The sequence below is a fragment of the Panthera tigris genome, chromosome E2 (genome assembly GCF_018350195.1).
Source record: "Panthera tigris isolate Pti1 chromosome E2, P.tigris_Pti1_mat1.1, whole genome shotgun sequence".
In the NCBI taxonomy this organism is placed as follows: domain Eukaryota; kingdom Metazoa; phylum Chordata; class Mammalia; order Carnivora; family Felidae; genus Panthera; species Panthera tigris.
In genome coordinates, this window is record NC_056674.1 from 55,100,978 (window position 1) to 55,125,560 (window position 24,583).

Consider the following 24,583-nt stretch of genomic DNA (forward strand, 5'->3'; position numbering starts at 1 on the left):
TGGGCCCAGATGACTTTTGTAAGTGGGACAAAGTACATCAGGGGTCTTGGAGGCTCACAAGGCTACAGGAGTGGGGCAGGTATCATTAGGAATGCCGGGAGTGCATAGAGGAGGGCACTTGTTGGGATGAGCACTGGGTGTTGTATGTTAGCCAATTTGACGATAAATTTTATTTAAAATAAATAAATAAACAAATAAGTAAGTAAATAAGTAAGTAAATGAATGAATGAATAAATAAATAAAAAGGAATTCTGGAAGTGGCACATGCCCACCATGGAGCCCTGCTCTGAGAGTGTGACCCATGGCAGGGAGCATAGGGACCCTCAGTTTCAAGTCAGGGGTTCCTTGTTGGAATGCAGGCCTGCAGTTGGCTTATCTCCCGGTTAACCAAGAGAAACCATTGACCTGGATTCTCAGGTGAACTCCCCTGATTCTAGGTGTTAGTTTAGATTTCTACAAAACACCCTGTGCAAGCAAAACACCTATCAGACCATGCTCTTATTGATACATAGCAGATCTTCAGTTTGTGTTTGTGCGTGCCACTGTTAGAAGTGAAATCCACTGTGAGAAAAGCCCTCAATACCTCCGAAGATGCCTATACCCCTAAGAAGCCCTGCTTGTGGCTGCTGTTGGTCCAAGAGATCACTGGCAACGGGAGGACTTGGAGGGGCCTTAGGGACAGGGTGTGGGAGAGATGGGACCCTGGCAGAAAGTAGAGCCGATGACCCAAGATAAGAAATGAACTGGGGCGCCTGGGTGGCGCAGTCGGTTAAGCGTCCGACTTCAGCCAGGTCACGATCTCGCGGTCCGTGAGTTCGAGCCCCGCGTCAGGCTCTGGGCTGATGGCTCGGAGCCTGGAGCCTGTTTCCGATTCTGTGTCTCCCTCTCTCTCTGCCCCTCCCCCGTTCATGCTCTGTCTCTCTCTGTCCCAAAAATAAATTAAAAAAAAAAAAAAAAAAAAAAAAAAAAAAAAAAACGTTGAAAAAAAAAAAAAGAACTGAACTGACAATTCTTTTGGTTCCAGGAACTAGAAGCAGCCAATCAAAGTAGTAGCAGGGTTGAAGAACACAGCTGCCATTTACTTAACAAACACCTGAATAGTAAATGCCATGTGCCAGGCCTTGTGCCAATTACTTTAATTAATCAAACCATTTAATCCTTCTAACAACCCTAGGAAGCAGGTGCTAGTATCGCCCTACATTACAGATGAGGAAACTGAGGCACAGAGGGGTTGATGGGCCAAAGTCACATGAATGACTTTGGTAAGTGGCAGAGCCAGGATTTGAACTCAAGTCTCCTAGCTCCAGAATCCAGGCTCAGACCATTTCTCCATGCTGCATTTGTTAAATTAATTAATTAATTAATTAATTATTTTTTTTATTAAAAATTTTTTTATTGTTTTTTGAGACAGAGAGACAGACAGACAGAGTACGAGCAGGGGAGGGGCAGAGAGAGAGGACGTCACAGAATCCGAAGCAGGCTCCAGGCTCTGAGCTGTCAGCACAGAGCCCAATGCAGAGCTCGAACTCATGAAATGTGAGATCATGATCTGAGCAGAAGTTGGATGCTTAACTGACTGAGCCACCCAGGCATCCCTATTTTTGGTTTTTAAAGTTTATTTATTTTGAGAGAGACAGGGACAGCGCAAGTGGGGGAGGGGCAGGGATAGAGAGAGAGGGAGAGAGAGAATTCCAAGCAGGCTCCACACTGCCAGCACAGAGCCTGATGAAGGGTTTGAACCCACGAACCAGGAAATCATGACCTAAGCCGAAACCAAGAGTCAGAAGCTTAACTGACTCAGCTACCCAGGCATCCCTCTCTGTTGCATTTTAATAGGGAGAATTTCATCTCATTATGAAAAATAATGGTTTGTGGTTTTGAAGACAACGTAGAAATGTATAAAAATGGTTTACCTAATATTAATTGAAAAATTAGTTGTCAAATTATATGTGTGCTATAACTGGAATTGTTAAAGAACAATGTGCAGAAAGAAGTCTAGAAGAAAAAACATGAAGCCTATAAAAGTTGTGCTACATTGGTAAGATAAATAGGGATTTCTTCTTTTACTTCCCCATTGTTGATTTAAAAAAATTTTTTTTTACATTTATTTATTTTTGAGAGACAGAGAGAGACAGAGCACAAGTTGGGGAGAGGCAGAGATGAAAGGAGACACAGAATCCGAAGCAGGCTCCAGGTTCCGAGCTGTCAGCACAGAGCCCGATGTGGGGCTCGAACTCACCAACCGTGAGATCATGACCTGAGCCAAGGTCAGACGCCTAACCGACTGAGCCACCCAGGCGCCCCCCCCGTTGTTGATCTTAAAGTTTCATTACTTGTAGGATGTTTGGATAATGACTAGAAATTTACAGGCTTACACATTCTTCCCTCTTCGTCCCTCTTTCTGAATGTAGCTTCCAAGGGGGGGCACCTGTGTGGCACAGTCAGTTAAGCGTCCGACCTCGGCTCAGGTCATGATCTCACGGTCCGTGGGTTTGAGCCCCGCATCAGACTCTGTGCTGACAGCTCGGAGCCTGGAGCCTGCTTCGGATTCTGTGTCTCCCTCTCTCTCCCTCTGTCTCTCTCTCTCTGTGCCCCTCCCCAGCTCGTGTTCTCTCCCTCAAAACTAAACGGACATTAAAAGAATTAAAGGAAAAAAAAAAAAGACTTGAATGTCGCTTCCAAGGGACCAGCTTGTATCCAAGAGCACATGCAGTCTCACCTTTACAGGGTGGTGTGTTACATTCAAGGGACATGGTCCTAAAGAACTTATGAACTTCACAACTTACCTAATTTAAGATTTGAACAAACGTTGGACTGTTTCTGTTCACCAGCTAATCCAGCACTCTCGAGTAGCAATGGGATAAATCTAGTTCCCATGAGCCCACCAGCTTTGAGACTACACAATTGTTAACTCTTTTGAATTAAAGGGATTCATACTGTTTCCATTTTGCACATAAAGGGAGACTTTATTAATATTTTTAGAATGAATCCGTATTTCAAACTCACTCCTATCTTGTACAGATTTCGTTTCAATGCTCATTACTTGCTCCAAGTTGATATATTTCTAGGCTATTAGAGATAGAATGATCTCAAAGGGCATAACTTAAACCCAACTCCAGCATGTTATCCACCCTCTACCAGGGATGGATGTCCAACTCAACAAATGTTTTGTTGAGTACTTACTTTGAGTCAGGTACTATCAACTTGAGTGACAGGATTCTCTGTTCTGAAAGCATTCACATTCCAATGCCTTCTTAAATGCCCATTTAGTCAACACATGCTTTTTACTGACCATCTTCTTTGTGCTAAATCCTATGTGCTAAAAGAATGGAATATTTTTAAATATTTTATTTATTTATTTTAAGTAATCTCTACACCTGACGTGGGGATCGAACTCATGACCCTGAGATCAAAAGTCATGCGCTCTGCCAACTGAGTCAGCCAGGTACCCCAAAGAATTGAATATTTTATATCCCAGCTGTTTAGATCCTGGACCCTGCTTGGGTTCCAACCTAACCCTGCCATGTCCCAGCTGAACGATTTAACTCTTTTTGTGTCTCAGTTTCCTCCTCTGTAACTGATGATAGTAAAATGACTTACCTTTCAGAGTGGTTGGGAACATGTAATGAGTTAGTATGTGAGAGGCTGGCAGGAACTTGGTGAACACGCAATCCATGCAGGGTGTGGTTATTTTCAGAGATTACCATTAGAGAGCCCTTATGAGACACTTGCCTTTTCCCCAAGGCCCCAGCCTTGTCTTGGGGTTTCCAGAGTACACAAGGATTCTCAACGGGGAGCGGCTTTCTTTCCCAAGGTGCGCTGACACTTGCATAGGCTCAGGGCTAGCAGAGCCTGATCTTTAACACTGTAAATCACAAACGATGTCCTGGTTAGAGCCACGATACTGATAAGAGCTGCTTACAACATGTGGGGTTTTGTGTAAAACATCTACTGTGTGTTACCTCCCAACATCAGCTTAGGAGGGAGGTACTGTCATAACCCCACTTCCCAGATGAAGAAATAGAGGGTCCACACAACTACACAGAACATTCTCCAAAACTCATGTGTGGAAGACGCAGATTCAGGCAGCATGCATCTTAACTGAGATGTTGAGTTGGTCCTCACCAGACACAAATTCTTCGTCTACCAATTTGTGCATGCAAAGGCCTGAAAATCAGGAAGGATAACAGTTTTATTTTTTTTTAAATCTATATAATTATTACTGGGAACAGGCACTGCTAAACACATCACAAAGATTAACTGGTTTAGGTATCATTAGTAAGTCCACTTTACAGATGAGGAAACGGAGACACAGGGAAGTTAAATAACTTGACCAGGGTTGCATAGGTAGGGATGGTGGGACCAAGGCTCACACCCAGGCCTCTGTGCTGTGCCTTCTTACAGATAAGGATAAGCAGATGGCCTTCTATGAACTTTGGCTTTGTTAATTCACCGTCAAATAAAAACAAATCCTGATTTAGTAAGGAGAGGTTTTATTTGAAAGGGTTATTGCAGGGGGATAGGACTGGCGTCGTATGGGGAATACTCTGACCATAGGTCTGCAAGTATCTCAAGGGTTGGACCAAAACCAGAATGTTGCTTTTAGAAGGGGCAGTAAACATGTGCAGATGGCTCCAGGCGAGGGGCATTGCATGGACAGGCAGGCTGTGACCAGACAGTAGATGAGAGAAGGTTTTCCCCTGAGACCAGCCTATTCTCAGGAGTGGCTGTCTACTGGCTTAGGCTGGGGGTGGGCCAGGGCCCAGGGAAAGAAGAGAATCTGCACCAAATGTTGGTTAACAAGCACTTTTTTCCAATGATTCGCTGGTGACAGGCCATTCAGCTAATTATTTATGGAGCAATGGAGGGCCTGGGTCTGGCCCTGTCACAGGTAAGCCAGGGGAGCATCCATGAGTGTTACCCAGGTCACAGGGGGCAGGTGACTTCTTTGCACTAAGGTGTCTCCTGAGAAACAAAGAGAGGGGGCGATTCTGTTTGCTGTTTTCCAGAATCACAGGGCCTGGGAAAGTTCAACACGCCATCACTCCATTTGCCTCCAGCACAGACACACCTCCTTTTACCTCACTTGGCTTTGTTGTGCTTCGCAGACAATGCGATTTTTACAGACTGAAGGTCTGTGGCAACCCTGTGTTAAGCAAGTCTATGGACGCCATTTTTCCAACAGCATCTGCTCACTTCATGTCTGTGTGTGACACATTCTGGTAATTCTCACAGTATTCCGAACTTTTTCTTTACTATTATATTTGTGATGGTGACCTGTGATCAGTGATCTGTGACGTTACTATTGTCATTGTTTTGGGGCGCCACGAAGCGTGCCCATAGAAGATAGCAAACTTAATCAGCCCTTCCCTCGTCTCCCCTTGTCCTCGGGCCTCCCTGTTCCCTGAGACTCAGCAGTATTGAAATTAGGCCAGTTAGGAACCCTACGCTGGCCTCTAAGGGTGCAAGTGACAGGAAGAGTCCCTTGTCTCTCGCTTTAAGTCAAAAGCCAAAAGTGATTACGCTCAGGGAGTAGGGCATGTCGAAAGCGGAGATAGGCCGGAGCCAGGCCTCTTGCGTCATTTAGCCAAGCTGTGAGCGCAAAGGGAAAGTTCCCGAAGGAGATCACAGGGGCTCCTCCAGTGGACACGCAAATGCGAAGAAAGCGAGAGGACTTACTGCTGATGAGAAGGTTTCAGTGGTCTGGATAGAAGAGGAAACATTCTTAAGCCAAAGCCTAATCCAGAGCAAAGTGCTAACTCTCTCCAGTTCCATGGAGGCTGAGAGGCGAAGAAGCTGAAGAAAAGCTTGAAACTGGCAGATATTGGTTTGTGAGGCGCAAAGGAAAGAGGCTGTCGTCCTAACCTCAAAGTCCAAGGTGAAGCAGCAGGCGCTGTTGCAGAAGCTGCAGCAAAGTATTTAGACATAGTGAAAATGGCTACACCGACCAATAGATTTTCACTCAACAACAAGACGTTCAAAGCTAGAGAAGAGAAATCAACGCCTGGCTTCAGAGGTTCAAAGAAGAGGGTGATTCTCTTCGTAGGGGCTAATGTAGCTGGTGACTTTGAATTGAAGCCAGGGCTCACTCACCATTCTGAAAAGGCTTGAGCCCTTAAGAATTATGCTAAATCTGCTCTACTTGTGCTCTATGAATGGAACAACAAAGCCTGGCCGACAGCACATCTGTTTACCTAATATTTTAAGCCCAGTATTGAGACTCACTGCTCAGGGGAAAAAAAAAATTCTTTCAAAATATTAGTGCTCACTGACAATGCATCTAGTCACCCAAGGGTGCTGATGGGGGTGGTACAATGAGATTAATGTTGTCTTCATGCCTGCTAACGTAACATCCATTCTGCAGCCTGTGGATAGAGAAGTAATTTTGAATTTCAAGTCTTATTATTTAAGAAATACATTTTGTAAGGCTAGAGATGCCATAAAAAGTGATTCCTCCAATGCATCTGGGCAAAGTCAATTGGAAACCTTCTGGAAAGGATTCACCATTCTGAATGCTGTTAAGAACATTTGTGATTCATGGGTAGAGGTGAAAATATCAGCATTAACAAGAGTCTGGAAGAAGTTGATTCCAACCCTTATGGATGGATGACTTTGAGGCTGTCCAGACTCGAGTGGAGGAAGTCACCACAGATGTAGTGGAAATAGCAGGAGAACCAGAATTAACAGTGGAGCCTGGGACATCTGGATGGCTCAATCGGTTGAGCGTCTAGCTTTGGCTCAGGTCATGATCTTGCCGTTTGTGAGTTCGAGCCCCACTGCTGTCATCAGACTCACTGCTGTCAGTGCATAGCCCACTTTGGATCCTCTGTCTCCCCCTCTCTCTGCCCCTCCCTGGCTTGTGCTTTCCCTTTCTCTCAAAAATAAATAAACATTAAAAAAAAAAGTGGAGCCTGAAGGTGGGACTGAATTGCTGCCTTCTCATGATAAAACTTTTAATGCATGAGAAGTTGCATCTTATGGATGACCAAAGAAAGTAGTGGTCTTTGTGAAAGTGGTTTCCACTCCTGGTGAAGATGACTGAAATGACAAGAGAGGATTTAGCAGATAAACTGAGTTGTCAAAGCAGCAGCAGGATTTGAGAAGAACTAACTCCAGTTTTGAAAAAAGATCTCCTGTGGGTAAAATGCTATCACACAACATCAGATGAAACAGAGAAATCACTCTCTAAAGGAAGAGTCAATCGATGTGGCAAGCTTTACCGTTGTCTTAAGAAACTGCCACAGCCACCCCAACCTTCAGCAACCACCACTCCACTTGGTGAGCAGCCGTCAGCATCCAGGCAAGACCCTCCACCAGCAAAAAGCCCAGATGATGGTTAGCATTTTTTAGCAATAAAGTATTTTTTAAATATATTATTTTTAACATTTATTTATTTAATTTTGAGACGGAGAACGAGAGAGAGAGAGCGACCAGGGGAGTGACAGAGAGAGCGGGAGAGAGAGAATTCCAGGCAGGCTCCACGCTATCAGCTCAGAGCCCGATGCGGGGTTTGAATCACTCACGAACTATGAGATCATGACGTGAGCCGAAATCAAGAGTCGACACTTAACTGACTGAGCGACCTAGGTGCCCCAGCAATAAAGTATTTTTTAATTAAGGTATGTACATTGTTTTTTAGGCCTAATGTTATTGTACATTTAATAGGCTACAGTATAGTGTAAACATAACTTTTATATATGCTGGGAAACCAAAACATTCATTTGACTCGCTTTATTGTGGCAGTCTAGAACTGAATCCGCAAAATCTCTGAAGTTTGCCTGTATCTTCCACATGCCAGGCTCTTCCTAGGAACTTTCTAGAGAGTTAGATCCTGGATTCACAAAGCTAGTCAACGTTACGACCTTCAGGGGGTGCGTGGCTGGCTCCATCCATCAGTAGAGCATGTGACTCTTGATCTCAGGGTCGTGAGTTCAAGCTCCACATTGGGCATGAAGATTACTTAATAAATTAAATTTTTTTAAAAAGACGCTACTTTCAAAAATATCTTCCAGATTGTTCTCTACTCAGAGAACATGTAGTCAGGATCAACACATCTCCTTCTTCTCTCACTTAGCATAAAGTTTTCAAGATTCACCATTGCTGTAGTGTGTAACAGAACTTTATTTCCTTCTATGGCTGAATCATATTTCATTGGATGGATACACCATGTTGTGTTTGTATCTGTCTGTTGGTAGACTCTTGGGTGGACAACCTTTCTCACCCTCCTCTGCACATGCCCTGGCTGGGTGTTTCTTTGCTGCATGGAACCCGGGGCCGCGGCCTTCATCTCTGCACTGCAGAATGATTCTTTCTGTGCAGGGAAGGAACATGCTGACATCCTAATATGACAGAAACCTGTCAGGAGAATTGGAAGCTTGAAAATTCATGGCCTCAATATGCCCAGCTGCGTCGACCATGAGGCAGAAGCACAGGGTTTGGTGTATCACAAATGGGAGGGGCCCTCCGTGGACACATGGCCTTGCCCGCCAGAGCAGGTGTAACCCAGCTCCAGACCCATTCTTCGTGCCAATCGGGTTCTAAGTTAGTTACTTGCAAGTTGATCATACCCTTCCTTGCTGGACCACACGAGGACCATTCTGGCCTTGGCTTCCCCACACTTCCCCTCTCTTCTTAAACAGATAAAGGAGAAGGTGGCTGGTCCAGGATAACGAAGAGGCATGGGCTTGGATTTAGGCCCTGGCAGAGAGTCTAAGTCTATCCCTACTATTTCTGTCATGCTGGCCCCTCTCCTTTTCAGTTTTCCCATGTGTAGAATGGGAAAGGTAATCTCACCTGTTGACATTCGGAGAATAATTTTGCAAGACAGTACTGGTCACCAGTGACATCTGGGGTTTCCGGGGTGGTGTAGGGATTTGCGTGCTTGGCACCTATCTGTGGCACTTGGCACTGTCCAGGAGCTTGTTCCAGCATAGCTGACTGAGAAGTTGAATTTGTCCAGCTGCAGGGCAAAGCCACATTCACTGGGCTCACAAAACTGGTACACACATATATTATTACATGTTGAAGAGCCATAATTCTAATGTGCTGATTTACACCAAGATGGACATCTGTCACCTGGCTCAGATGCTTCTGCCTCCATTGTTACTGTCTCTTCCTCTGGGGGCCCTGATGGTGACGCTTACACAGAGGCCTGTCTCCTGAGCATAGATGCACATGGACATACAAGAAGCAAAAGTTAAATGCAATCAGCATTATTTATAGTAGTCGATACATGGAAGCAACCCAAGTGTCCACTGACAGATGAAAGGAGAGGGGTGCCCAGGTGGTTCAGTTGGTTAAGCATCCGACTTTGGCTCAGGTCATGATCTCACTGCTTGTGAGTTCGAGCCCCGCATCACGCTCTGTGCTGAGAGCTCAGAGCCTGGAGCCTGCTTCAGATTCTGTGTCTCTCACTCTCTTTCCCCTCCTCCACTTGTGCTTTGTCTCTCTGTCTCAAAAATAAAGACATTAAAAATATTTAAAAAAATAGAAGAATGGATAAAGAAGATGTGGTGCACATGTGCGCGCACACACACACACACACGCACACACACACAGAATATTATTCAGCCATAAAAAAGAATGAGACCTTGCCATTTGCAACAACATGGATGGACCTACAGGTATTATCCTAAGTGAAATAAGTCAGGAAGACAAATACCGTATGATTTTACTTGTATGTGGAATCTAATATAAAACAAATTAAAAAAAATCAGAAACAGATCCATAAATAGAGAACAAAGTAGCGGTTGCTAGGGGGAGGGGGCTAGGGGCCGGGCAAAATGGGGGAAGAGCAGTGAGAGATACAGGCTTCCAGTTATGCAACGAATAAATAAGTCACAGGGATGAAAGGGACAGCATGGGGAATATAGTCATTGTAAGAGTGATGTATGGGGACAGATAGTAGCTACACTTGTGCTGAACACAATATAATGTGTAAACTTGTCAGATCGCTAATTTGCACTTCGGAAACTAATGTCACATTGTGTGAGCCATACTCAAGCAATAAATAAATAAACAAAGAAACAAATAAATAAATAAGACAAAAGGACAGAAAACAGGCATTCACATGCCTTGCTGATAAATGTGAAGGACTAAAATCTATGACCATTTTAAACGTGTCTATCTTTGACCCAGAAAGTCTCAGTGTCTGTCCTAGAAAACAAATACATACATTCAGAGACACATAAGTGATGTTCTTTCCAGCACTGTGCATGAGAGCAAAAGAAGGAATTAACCTAAATGTCCATGAATAGGAAAATGATTATATAACTTTTAGTGCTTATGATGGAATATGACACAGCAATTTTAAAAGATGGTATATCAATTTTAAAAGAGCTATATCAACTGACATGGATATTCCTCCAAGATACTTTTTAAAAATGTTTTTATTTATTTTTGAGAGACAGAGAGATAGAGAGCGCTAACGGGGGAGGGGCAGAGAGAGGAAGACAGAATCCGAAGCAGGCTCCAGGCTCTGAGCTGTCAGCACAGAGCCCGACATGGGGCTCAAACCCACAAACCGTGAGATCGTGACCTGAGTCGAAGTTGGACGCTCAACCGACTGAGCCACCCAGGCAGCACTCCAAGATGTTTTGTTAAGTAAAACGCTACATTCACCCATTTTGTCCAACCCACCACCCCCGGCCTCTCTGACAACCATCAGTTTGTTCTCTGTATTTATAGGTCTGATTCTGCCTTTTGTTTGTTTATTCATTTGTTTGGTTTTTTAGGTCTCACTTAGGAGTGAAATTACATGGTATTTGTCTTTCTTAGTGTGACTGATTTCACTGGGCATCATACCTTCTAGGTCCATCCGTGTTGTCTCAAATGGCAGGATTTCATTCTTTTTTTAGGACTGTATAATATTCTTGTGTGTGTGTGTGTGTGTGTGTGTGTGTGTGTGTATAAAACACGTTTTCCTTATCCATTAATCTATTGATGGACACTTAAGTAGCTTCCATTTCTTGGCTGTTATAAACAATGCTTCAGTAAAAATAAGGATCCATGTATCCTTACAAAGTAGTGTTTTTGTTTTCTTTGGGTAAATACCCAATAGTGGAATTACTGCATCATATGGTATTTCTATTTTTAATGTTTTGAGTAACCTCCATACTGTTTTCCACAGTGGCTGCACCAATTTGCATTCATGACAACAGTTCACAAGTGTTCCTTCTTCTCTACATCCTCGCCAACACTTGTTATTTCTTGTCATTTTGATTGTAGCCATTTTAACTGGTGTGAGAGGATATCTCATGGTGGTTTTGACTTGCATTTCCCTGGCACTTAGTGATACTGAACATTTTCTCATGTGTATGTTGGCCATTTGTATGTCTTCTTTGGGAAAATGTCTATTCAGTGCCTCAGCCCATTTTTGAATTAGATTGTTTGATTTTTTTTTTTTTTTTTTTGGTGTTGAGTTTGTCCTTTCACCATCTAATGGTGATCATCCTCTTCTTAGGGACAGTGACACTTCTGTTCAGATTCCAGGAAGGTTTTGTTAGCTTGGAAGTAAGATGTCTTTTCCGATCACTGACACATTGATCCTTGAGTTAACTGTCAGCGTGCTCTCTGATTTCTCATATTTTCCAGTTCTTAGGTAGATGCCTGACTATAGCCCCTGACTGCTGATAAGAGGGATCCCTCAAGGTTTACAGGAAAGATCACCTGACCCAGCCAGTGTGAAGACTATGTCTCACCTTTAGAGTTTTGGAGGCATATTGACTGTTGGGTGTTTATTCTGCTGTGGCTCAACAGGTGATTTTATGTGCATGTTGCCTTCATTCAGACCTTCAGATATCTAACACTTGTGGGCATAAAACCATTTTTCAAGGGTCCATAATATCCTGCAGACTGGTTTGGGTAAACTCCCACCTCAAAATATGAGGGGTATTTTACATATTACTTGTCACCCATTTATTTCCACAAAGTGATGCACTTAGGGCCTTCTATCTGGTTTCTGTTGCAACTATCTTTCTAGGGTTGATGTCTATTCAACAGCTTGGGAGAAGGCCATCATGGGGGAAAAAGTTCTGAGGAGATGAGCAGTGCAGGTGGCTATGAGCCATCATCTTTCATAACCTAGAAGGGACTGGGAGGCTTCTTGTTACTGACTTCTGTCCACAGGGATGCAGGATCTGACATTTGGTTATGTCTCTAAAACCCAAAACCAACCCTAAGGTATTAGTTTGTAATGAATGATTCACTGAAGATTTTATGGGGTGATGGAAGCTACATCAAATATGACGCAGCAGAGATTAATAGAAAAATTTCCATGATGTGTCTTTATTTTCCCTCCTAAGTTATGTGGCCACCAGCCACTCCTGGACCATCCCTCCATCAGAAATTCCCCTTTCACTTAAGCCCCCACTCCAAATTTTACCTAACTTTTCTTCTTTTTATACAGAGAAATGCATCTGTTTTGGCTTGTCTGTGCATTTTTCCACCTAGCAGATAAAGAAACTTCCTCAAGTGCCACCCTCTCCAGAAAACGTGGACAATCATACCTAGCATGGAATGTTTTCCTCATTAAGTGACTTCTCCTGCCACCTGAGTCTGAGTCCACTTTGTCTTGCCTTCATCCCTTGCAGGTGGTGATTCTGGATTTGGCCATGCCCTGTCCAAATATCTGGATGAGCTTGGCTTCACGGTATTTGTCGGAGTTCTGAATGAAAAGGGACCAGGAGCAGAGGAACTGCGAAGAACCTGCTCCAAGCGCGTCTCCGTGCTCCAGATGGACATCACCAACCCGCAGCAGATAAAAGACGCCCACAGCAAAGTGGTGGAAAAGGTGCAGAACAGAGGTACTGCGACCCACCCCTCCTAGCAAGTGACCCACTCTGGTTCCAGCCTCGAATTACCACTGCCCTCTAGTCCGTTCTGGCTGCTGACCACATCTGAGGGTGTGAGCACCTGTCACATGCCACAGCCTCTCGCAGACACAAAGATGGTACGAATGGGTCAGCAGTCCATCCTCACAGAACTTGAATTCTTTAACCCATTTGCCCAACATCTGCTTGGTCACCCTCCCATTACTTACCCTCATGCCCGCGCTTCCCGTTGCTTTCCTCCCACCAATACTAACATGTGTTAGACTTAAAAAAAAAAAAAAAAGTAACAATTACTGTCTTCCTTTAGTCACAGCCCTTTTTCTTCCCCTTCCTTCATGGCCGAGCTCTTTGGAACCCTGCTGTCCTGTTTTTAACTTGTTCACCTTCAATCCTGTGTTGGCTTAGTGGTCTGGCTGAGCTAATAAGTGTCATCCTGAACACCTAGCTGTTTATCTCTCTGCACTATTTTATTTTTTAATTAAAAAATTTTTAATCTTTATTTTTGAGAGACAAAGAGAACAAGCGTGTGAGCAGGGGATGGGCAGAGAGAGAGGGAGAGAGAGAATTCCAAGCAGGCTCTGCACTGTCAGCATAGAGCCACACGCAGGGCTCCAACCCATGAACCACGAGATCATGAACTGGGCTGAAACCAAGAGTCAGAAACTTAACTGACTGAGCCACCCAGGCAACCCCCCCACCTTTGTTTTTTTTTTTTAATTTTAATAATCCCTTTTACTTAACCCAGTATATCTACAACATTAATATTTCAATATGTAATCAATACAAAGGTTATTAGTGAAGTATTTCACATTTTTTTAACTAAATCTTTGAAATCTGGTGTGTATTTTATACTTACAGCTCAACTCAATTTAGAGGCTAAATTTTCAATGGTTAAAGTGAAATATAGTCCTACCAAAACCACAAAGCTGTACTTATTTTTATTTATTTATTTAATTGAAATCCAAGTTAGTTAACATAGAGCTGCAGTATTATAAATGTGCTGACCACCCTCCCTTGTCTTGGCTTTGAGGTCTCCAGCTTTCCTATTGCTTCCCTAGTTCTCTGATTTTTTTTTTTTGTTGTTTTTTTTTTTTTTTTTTTTTTTTTTGCTTCTCCTGCCTGAACCCCTTCTTCCATCCCCCCATAGAATGTGAATGTTTCTGCAGGCTCCATCCACAAACTTCCCATTCCATGTTTCCTGGGCTAAGCTGTTCTGTCCCTGTGCTACTCAGCTGCATATTACAATCACCTGGCGAGTGTTCGAAAATACCCATGCTTGGGCCCAGGATGGCCTACATAAGTTGGAGGCCCCAGGGCAAAATTAAAATGATGTAAGGCCCCTTGTTTCAAAAATGATGAAGACTTTAAGATGATGCTAGCAGAGAAGTGAAACAAGCAGGAAGATCAGAAGCACAGGGCCCTGTGTGACTGCGCAGGTGGTACACCCATGATGCCCACCCAGCCTGGGAACCCTTCCCCTAACCAATCAGATCGGTGTCTACAGGCAAGGATTCAGCTGTCCTTCAATAAGGGGGCTGCTACTGTTGCTAGCCTGTTGCTACGAATGTCAGCGGCAAAGAAGATCCCACTCGGGGGTCCCAGGCCTCAGTATATTTGAAAGCTCCCTAGGTGATACTAAGGTTCTGCCAGAGCTGAGCAACACTGAGATGTATGCCAGTCACTTCCAAGTGTATTACCAGTCTAGCCCCCTTCTCAACATCTCGACCTATATGTATATAAAACTGTCTGCCTGACATCCCGCCTCCCTTTGCTAAAACCTGACCTCATTATCTTTTCCCCTGCTGCCTGTCTGCAAATGCGCTTACCCTCCTTCATTCCACAGCTCAGAAGTTGGCATTGGCATGAAGTCAGTCATCCAAGACAGCAGCCTGGGGGTCACTTAGACCTGCAGATAACCCTCAGTCCCTAAATCCTATTTGTCCCTAGTCCTTCAGTTCTACCTCCTAGATCTTCCTCACCCGAGCCCTATTCTCTCATCTCCAGGCGGTGAGGCTTAGCAAGGCTTCACCTTCCACCTGGGCCCCCGCGATCTTCCTTGCGATGGGGCTCCCTCCCCATTACTTTCCAAACGGGCAGTGATCTTTACAATGTGCACCTTATAACGCCACCCATCTCTTATAGACCCTTGGACATACAGGACCTCCGTGTCTTGGGTCCCTCCCATGAGCCAGGCCTGTGGGAGGTGTCTTGCTCAGTCTCACTGAATGGTTCAGTGGGTCTCTATCTGCCACCAAATACAATCTAAACCCCTTCACAAGAATTTGAAAGCTCTCAGGATAATGGCCGCTGACAAACCCTTAATCTGTAATACCTATTGGCCCACTCGGTAAATTCTGATCAGTTTCCAGAGTAGAATATGTGAAATGTGCCATATCTTTGTACATGCAGCTTCCTCTTACCAAAAATTTCCCTCTTGCCTCTACTCCCTTTTTCTAAGACTCTTGATTTGTCCAACTGCAGACTCTACTCCCACAGGAGGCCTGGCTCAAACATAACATCTCGCGCATGATCTTCCTGTTGATCCAAGGGACACCACTCACTCTCTCTTCTGGACGCTCACTTGTTATACCTTGCATACACCTGCATTACTGATTATAAATATCTGTCCATCTCCTGCTCCTCACCACCAGGTTCCTTGAGAATCACAACCATGTTCCCGGGAGGATTCGTTCAGACGCCAGTGGCACAAACCCAGGTTGAAATTGCTAACGTATAAAGGAATGTATGTGCGTAATTGAAATGACAGGTTAGCTTCAGGCGTGTTGGATCCTTAAACAATGTCATCAGGGCTCAGTCTCTGTTTCTTACCCTGCTCTCTCCCTGGTTGGCTTCACGTTGGGGCTTTGCGTGGAGGCCTCAAGCACTTGCAGCTTATATCCTCTTTACTGCTGACATTTTCAGCATAAAAAGAGTAATATTATCTGCTTCATTTGGCTGTTGAAGATGTAGTTATATAAGAAGCACTTAGAAGAGTCCCTGACATGAGGAAGGCATTCAGTACGGGCTCCTGTTTTCCATTCATTCAACACTAAGCACAGTCCCTGGCATATAATAAATATTCAGCAAACATCTAAGAAGTGAGAGGAGGAAAGAAAAATAGACTTTTTGTTATTAGGGATTAATTTTCAGCAAGTTTAGCAATGTGTGGTAGTTTTCTAGAAAAGTAGTCTTCCTGGCCTGCTCTTTTGTGGTCTCAGAGATTTGAGCTTGTCCCTCTTAAGAAAGGGACTTCATGGTGTCTTATTCAATAAGATATTCGATACAGACCCCTCTAGTGAGGCCCAGAGGGGCAGTATTAACCATACTGAAGGATAAAGCAATGGGCTATAGATATGGAAATACTACACCAGCATCCAAGGATGCTTGAAGGGGTGTGGGGGAACACACTTCCCAATGAGCAAGTCCATGCTATTTTGTGGCCAGAATTCTGGAGAGCCACCCTCTTCTGAGGCAGAATTATCAATATGCCTTCTGTCCGCTTTCCTTGAGGTCTCTCTCAACCTCAGCCTCTCGACTCAAAGAGGAAGTGAAGCAGTGAAACACAGAATTTAAAATCACCAAGAAGGAGGTTTCCTGAAGAACCCTCTGGGACCTGTAGACAAACGAGAAAATGTCAGCTCCTGTAAGAGAGCTGTCACTGTGCTGTGTTCCTACACAGCACATTATTATATAAGTAAATATTACTTATTTTAAAGTTAATACGACCCATAGGTATAGTGGGCTTATCAGCCATCTTAAAATTCTATGGCAGGAGTTGGCAAACTATGGCCCTGTTCTGTTTTGTTTTATATTTTATTTTGAAAAAATTGTAGATTCATAGGAAGTTGCAAATAAATGTCAGGCAGAGCCTGTGTGTGTTTTGCCAAGCCTCTCCCAGTGTTAACATCTTACATAACTACAGTACAATATCAAAACCAGGAAATTGGCATTGGTGTAAGCCACAGAGCTTATATTTCACCAGCTATACATATAAGCATGTGTGTGTGCACGCGCGCACATGCGTGTGTAGCTTTGTACAAGAGCATCACAATCAAAACACAGAACTATTCTATCACCACCAGGCTCTCTCATGCCACGTTTTTAGAGCCATATTCTCATCTGTCACTCCTGGCGATCACAAATCTGTTCTCTAACTTTGTCATTTAAAGAACATTATATAGATCTGCCACCTGTTTTTGTACAGCCTCTGAGCTAAGGAAGGTTTTTATAGTTTTAAATGGTTGAAAAAATCAGAAGAAGATTATTTTGACAAATGAAAATGATATGGAATTCAAATGTCAATGTCCATAAATGCAGCTTTAGGGTGGCCCTGCTCCCATTCATTTACAGATGAAGTCTGCGTCTGCTCTTACCCTATAGCATAGCTGAAACAGTAGTGCTCACACAGAACTGTTCACTATCTGGCCTTTTTTAGAAAAAGTTTGGCGACCCCAATTCTAGTGCCTTCTCAAGCTGCTGCATGTTGCCTGTCCAAGGTGTACATCAGGCTGAATGAATTCAGCAGAGGCGTCCCCTCCACCATCACCATCCTCATAATAGCTGTTGAGCTCTTACTACGTCAGGCATCATCTCAATTAGGGCTCCCAATCATGACTGTGTATAAATATCAGACCCCCAGCTCAGGTGTGTGAGAAATGTAGCATTATTTTCTGCGACTCAACTCTGTATTTGAGCCATCTCTCTGCCATGTGGCAAAAACCATTTCAATTGGAACTTCACCTCGTTTCCCCAGGGTAGCTTCTAAATTCCTGGGGAGGAGACATTTCTTCTTTGATTGTCAATGCTTCACGCTGACCCCTGCTGAGGCGTCCGACAATCTTTCCAGTCCTTGCACAGGTTGGCTGCCACTTACCTCTTGGTGCCATCCAAAAAGCACCATTAGGGCTGGACTTCCTGCCATTTGTGTCTCTGAGGCTCCTTCGACTTCTCTCCGTAACACAGGTTCTCACACTTGAGATCACTTGGACGGTATGGTCTGTCACCAGAAGCTGAGCTTCAACAACAACTTCTGCTTGCTAGCTTCTGATCTAGCAGGGCTGAAGTGGGGTTCCAGAATCTGCATTTCTAACAAGTTCCCATTTGTGCTGGACCACATCTTGAGAGCCACTGTTGTAAACCAGGCTGGGCCTCAGGGAACTCAGAGAATAAACATACCCCAGGTTCTGTCATCTCTGTTTCTCCCAGGTAAAGAGGAACCAGGTCACTCACTTCTGCTATAGAGCCCACCTCCTAAAAGACATTTGGACTTTTTGGATTACCTCTTTCCCACCATTTAGGGCAGTGGTTCCCAAGCTTGCTTGTACATTGGAATCCCCAGGGGAATTTTTGAAACTATCAGTGTCAGGGCCCCTTCTCTTCCCTATCCCAGAATTTCTGATGTAATTGGCTGGGATGTGGCTGGACACTGGGGTTTTAAAAAGTGCTCCCCCCACCCCCAGGTGATCCTAATGTGCAGTCAAGGTTGCAAACCACCACTTGGGAACAGGGCTTCTCCAAGTGTGGTCCGGACCTGCATCAGCACCACCTGGGAGGTCGTTAGAAATGGAGATTCTCAAGCTCCATCCCAGACACCCCCAAATGGGATTCCCTGGAGGTGGGCCCAGCGGTCTGTTTGTACAAGCCCTCTGGGTGATTCTGATGCAATCAATAGGATTAGGCTGGGTGGGGAAGGGACTAGGGCTCAGAGATTCTGCCATCTTCTTAGCTCTTGACACTTCTCTAGCTGTCTCATTTCCCTGGATTAGGGGATCTCTTCTAGTTCAGGGAAAAGGGAAGACAGGCTTCTATATCATCCCGCATGGTCCTAAGGATGTTCTACTGTCTCTACCACTACTTTGAGGGAGAAACATGAGGTAGGCCCTTATTACTATCCCCCTTGCTGCTGCTTCCCTCTGCGGATACAGCAAATATCTAGCTGCTTGGATGTAGGAAAGTGTTAGAAGGAGAAGGAAATACCTCCAAAAATACATTGCTTAATATTTCAAATCTACTCACTACACAACCCCCCCGCCCCCACCCCAAAGGAGGTGGTTTTAGGTATTCGAGGAGACTGAGGTCTGAGTTTGAGTGATCTACCTGGATCCCAAACCTGAAAGGGGACTTTTAGACTCTGGAGCTTTAAGTGTTAAAAATCCTCCTGCTCTCCAGCATCATGAGACATCAAACTCATTCCTTTCTGTCCTCAGGACTGTGGGCTGTGGTCAACAATGCTGGGATCATTGGCTTACCAGCGGATGGGGAGCTCATTCCCATGACTAACTACAAACAATGCATGGCCGTGAACTTCTTTGGGGCCGTGGAGGTCACAAAGGCATTTTTGCCTCTTCTTAGGAAATCCAAGGGGAGGCTGGTGAACATCAGCAGCATGGCAGGTGAGTTGGCCTTTCCCCACAAGGTTATACGGTGCCTGTTGTGCAAGATGTGGCTTGTTGCATTCTTTGTGGACCAAAGAAGAAAGCAGGACAGGCTTCTGCAGGGCTGGGTCGAGATTAGTCAAATTGTATGTTTACCGTTCATCTTAATACAATAAAACCTTCCCTTTCAAATCCTTTCATGTACAAACGCTTACCTCTTACGTCATCTACTCATTACTGGGGATTTAGGTTTTACATATCTTCATAACACATAAGCTTCCTAGATTTGGACAGGAAATCCCGCATACAGTTCCTCGTAATCTGTTTTGAACTGGGCACATTTGTAAGATGAGTAGGTGAACGTCCCCACTGTTGGCACTGATGGAGCTCCACATCTCTGTTGGCTGCCCAATGGTGTTTTCCATAAGATCCTTCCCAATATTTTGCAATCTCAAGGCAGTTGGGCCAGGGTGTGACATTTGATGACTCACTTTTTTTCCATTTCAAAGAACAGATAGTCAACAACTTGAGTCCAGGGTTTAACAAACTCCCTTTCATAAACAAGCCCATGTATGTGATATCACATCCTTTCTTCTAGGACAGGCATTTTCTTTCCTTTCCTTTCCTTCTCTTCTTTCCTTCTTCCTCTTTCTTTCTTTCTTTCTTTCTTTCTTTCTTTCTTTCTCTTTCTTTCTCCCCCCCCCCTTTTTTTTTTTTAAAGTAGGCTCCACACTCAGCTCAGAGCCCAACACAGGGGTTGAACTCATGACCCTGAGACTGAGACCGGAGCTGAGATCAAGAGCTCAACACTAAACCAACTGAGCCACCCAGGCGCCTAGAACAGGCATTTTCAAACTGGGGTTCCTTAGATCCTGACTTGGCTTTGGGAACGTCCATGGGGTTGTCTTTCGGGCCACTGCACGAGTGAAAGGGAAGCCAAGGGGGTGGGGGCTTGGATTTTAGGATCCTGCCTTCAAATAGAGGAACACCACTACTCTTCACTGTTTGATCAGTTGGTTCCAAACAAGATTATTTTTTTTAAATGAAGGATCCACTAGTTATTTTATTTCATTTATTTGGTTTTTGGGGTGAGGTTCTTTGTATAGACTAGGCAATGATCACTGTTCATCATATTTCCTTCCTACCTTTAACTCAGCAACTTCCTTGAACTTAACTACGTGAATGTGGGTTACTAAGTTGGTGATTGGTCTGAGGAGAAAGGAAGCAAAGAAGGGAGGAACAACAAGAAGGAGAGAGGGAGGAGAAAGAGAATGGGGAAAGAAAGGCTAAGGTGGTTAACAGAAATGAGTATTATATTTTAACTTGTATGAGAATCCTGAAATAGTTCCAATTTCTTGCTACCTTGCTAAGTGAACAAATCCTGGGAAAACACATTTGCAACATTTCAGCCTTATCTTTCTTCTGAACTTAGCCTTCAAAATTTTTACCTCTGTGGAAACCTCACCTTTTTCAGCTCCCTGGCACAGCCTGGTACCTCTGAAAAATTCCCACACACTCCTTGCCTCACTCATTAAACAAATATTTACTGAAATAACTGATCATTGCCTGCTTCTTGGCACACTGACAAACTTTGCTCTTTTCTCTCTTTGCCTTCAACTTTGAGCAGCTCAGTCATTAAGACTGTACTTTAGTTATCACTAATAGGCACACTACCTGCTATGGGCACAGGGTCTGGCATGTAGGATCTCAACTAATAAATGAAGAAATCCAAGTGTGAGAATGAATGAAAAATGGATGGATGAATGAGGGAATGAAGAGTTTACAATACAGAACATGCCTGTTCCTGCATCTTCAACTTGGCTTCTAATGCTTTTTCTAAACCAAGGCTTCGTACTCTCTTCTGTTTCCATTGGAGGGACACTTGAGTGTTAAAAAAAAAATAAATCACAATACCTTCAGTCTTATTCTTACGGTGGATGTGCAAATTCTTTACATCTAGCCTTACTATTTCCATTCTGTCATCTTACCATCATCGCCAAGTCAACACATCTGAAACCAAAGTTGTCATCGGCAATTCAAAGTTTTCTGCCCTTCTTTTGGTTTTTCTCCTGGTCTTTAAAATTTCAGAGCTTTGAGATTTCTTTTCTTTTTTTTTTTTTTAAAGTTTATTTATTTATTTTGAGAGAGAGAGAGAGAGAGAGAGAGAGCAGGAGAGGGGCAGAGAGAGAATTTCAAGCAGGCCCTGCACTGTTAGTACAGAGCCTGGTGTGGGGCTTGAACTCACAAAACATGAGATTATGCCCAGAGCCAAAATCAAGAGTCAGATGCTTAACCGATGGGCCTACCCAGATGTCCCTGAGCTTTCTTTTATTTGTTTCTCCCTTTGCCTTTCCCTCCTTTCTCCCATCCAATCAGTCACCAAGATGTATGGAGTCTTACTTCATCACATTCAGCTTTAAATCCTTATGTCCCAAAGAAACTCTAGAATGAAGTTCATCTGTAGGACACGGAAGACACCTAAGGTATTTTATAAAGTTGTTAAGGCAGTGGCAAGAAATCAAAACAGATGGCAAGCATATGTACCTCATAGGGCATGTGTTTGTAAAAAGATAGGAGCAAAACTCTTAAATGATGCTTGTAGTTTCCTCCAGTGAGGAAGAGCAGAGAAATGCAGCAGAAAACAAAATAAGGAAATCCCTTGCATTTGGCTGACAAGAGTTTTACAAAACAATGGAAAATATTTTGAGCAGGGGGGTAAGGAGCTAGAATGTAAGACAGGATCAGGAGAGTCAAAGCAAGTATAAAACACAATATGTAACCAACCAATCCATTGAAATTAGCATCCAATGTGATGTCAATTTGATGCGTCTCTTGGCAAAGTTAATATAAAAGCAATTTTGGAAAACGTGCTTATCTAGGAATTCCTTCCTGGTCTTTTTCTCATTTTGAAGTAGGAGTCATGGAGAGAGAGAGAGATAGGGAATCAGTCACTAATGAATGTTCTCCAAAGGAGCTCACTGTAGCCCTGGCCCATCAGGTTGTCATGAGCCTGGTATCCGTGCCACCTTCTGCATGACAAGAATTTCACTGGGTAGATTTATCATGGAAGTTTACATCAGCCAGGAGGGGCTGGGCTGGAATTGATAACTCTGTTCCAGTAATCCAGTGCAGCATAGCAAATAACCCCAAATAAAGTGTCTCAGGCTGGTATGAGTAGGTAACTAGTTTGGTACGTAGGTGGATCAGTTGGGTAAGCATCCAACTTTGGCTCAGGTCATGATCTCGCGGTTCGTGGCTTCAAGCCCCACGTCGATTTCTGTGCTGACAGCTCAGAGTCTGGAGCCTGCTTGGGATTCTGTGTCTCCCTCTCTCTCTCCGCCCCTCCCCTGCTTGCACTCTGTCTCTCTCTCTCTCTCTAAAAAATAAACAAATATTAAGAGAAAAGAAGAATAATCGTTCCTCAAATGCATGCACATCCTAATTCCTGGAACCTGGAATATGTGACTTTACCTGGCAAAGGGGCCCTTGCAGGTATGATTGAGTAAAAGAGCTAGAAATGCCAAGATTATCCTGCATTATCTAGATGGTTCAGACACAAGGGTCCTTACAAGGGGGAAGCAGGAGAGTCACAGTCAGAGGTGGAGGAAGGGACCAGAGGCCAAGGAATGCAGGAGGCTTCTAGAAGTGGCAAAAGTCAGAGGAACTGATGATTCTCCCTTGGAGACTCCAGAGGAACACAGACTTGTTGACACCTTCATTTTAGCCCAGTGAAACCTCTGACTTTCGAAACTGTAAGCTAATACATTTTTATTGTTTAAGCCACTAGGTTTGCGGGAATTTGCCGTTAGAAGCAGTAGGAAAGTATACCTGGGTTGATATCAGGTGAAATACCTCTGGGCCCATCCAGTCTCTTCAAAGATGGATGGAGGTCCATTGACACTTCTCCACTGCCTTTCCCACCCTAGCCGGGGAGAGGGGGCTGTGGTGGTGGTGAAGGGGGAGACTGTAGGGCTGACCTTCTTTCTTTTTTTTTTTTTTTTTTTTAATTTTTTTAACGTTTATTTATTTTTGAGACAGAGAGAGACAGAGCATGAACGGGGGAGGGTCAGAGAGAGGGAGACACAGAATATGAAACAAGCTCCAGGCTCTGAGCTGTCAGCACAGAGCCCGACGCGGGGCTCAAACTCACAGACCGCGAGATCATGACCTGAGCCGAAGTCGGCTGCTTAATCGACTGAGCCACCCAGGCGCCCCTGACCTTCTTTCTAACACCCAACATAGGCTTTCCATTTCAAGGCTCACTCTGCCCCAGGCCTCCCAAGCACTCCTGGAGGATATCTCTCATTAGTTTTAACTCCCAGACAGACATCCTTCCTAGCAAGGCATTAATTCTTTTTCGTTTGTTTGTTTGTTTGTTTAATTTCCACTTTATTTGGCCAATATGTTCAATTCCAGTATTGCGGTAGAAACTCCTGAAGAACTGTCAACATTTCATTCAGTTTAAGCAACAAGGCACCAATTCTCGCCGCAGTGATAAGTGCACGTTTTACAATCCCAGTTTGGCTCTTTCTATATGTCAAACTTTAATTATTTCTGATTAACAACTTAGCACATGTACCTAATTTCCTATTCCAAACATTTTACTTTTCTCTGAACCTGAATACCCGTTCCTTCCACCCTTCTGCAACCCAGGGCCCTGTGGACAGCTTTCACTCCTCATCCTTCATACCATGTTGAGTTGACACAGCATTTTATTGCATTCCCCCCAAAGCAAAGCCAACTTCAGATTGGCTCAGATCTTCAGAACAGATTTCATTAAAGATTTTGTGCAAAGATGGAAGAAAGGACTATACCCTATACAACAAGACTCATTTTAACGGAAACACTTATAAATGCTCTGTTCTCCTTCCAAAGAATTTCAGCAGGCCGGAGCTCCCCTGCTCTCTCTTTCCTCATAGTTTTAAGGTTCATCCATGTTGTAGCATGCATCAGAACTCCATTCCTATTTATTTATCTATTTATTTAGATTTTATTTTTAAGTAACGTCTATACTCAAGGTGGGGCTCTAAGTCACAACCCAGAGATGAAGAATCTCATGCTCCTCTAACCAAGCCAGCCAGGCACAGGTTGCCCCTGAACTCCATTCCTTTCTAAAGCTGAGTAATTTCCCACTGTATGGGTAGACCACATTTTGTTTATCCATTTATGAGTTGATGGACATTGGGTTGTTCCCACTTTTTGCTATAGTGCGTAACATTGCATTGAACCTTCAAGTGTTTGTGTGCACACTGAAAACTCTGTGTGAGGGGCACCTGGGTGGCTCAGTCGGTTGGGCGGCCGACTTCAGCTCAGGTCATGATCTCGCGGTCCGTGAGTTGAAGCCCCGCGTCGGGCTCTGTGCTGACAGCTCAGAGCCTG

The 24,583-nt window shown here is 44.0% G+C and overlaps 1 protein-coding gene across 1 annotated transcript in view; it reads left to right on the forward strand.

Moving 5' to 3' along the window:
* The window catches only part of HSD17B2 (hydroxysteroid 17-beta dehydrogenase 2), a 90,372-nt gene that overhangs the window by 36,183 nt on the left and 29,606 nt on the right, over positions 1-24,583 (forward strand). The window contains exons 2-3 of the mRNA XM_007082889.3: positions 12,591-12,803; positions 19,037-19,222. Of these exons, the coding sequence (XP_007082951.2) occupies positions 12,591-12,803; positions 19,037-19,222 (399 nt within the window). The remainder of the gene's footprint in view (positions 1-12,590; positions 12,804-19,036; positions 19,223-24,583) is intronic.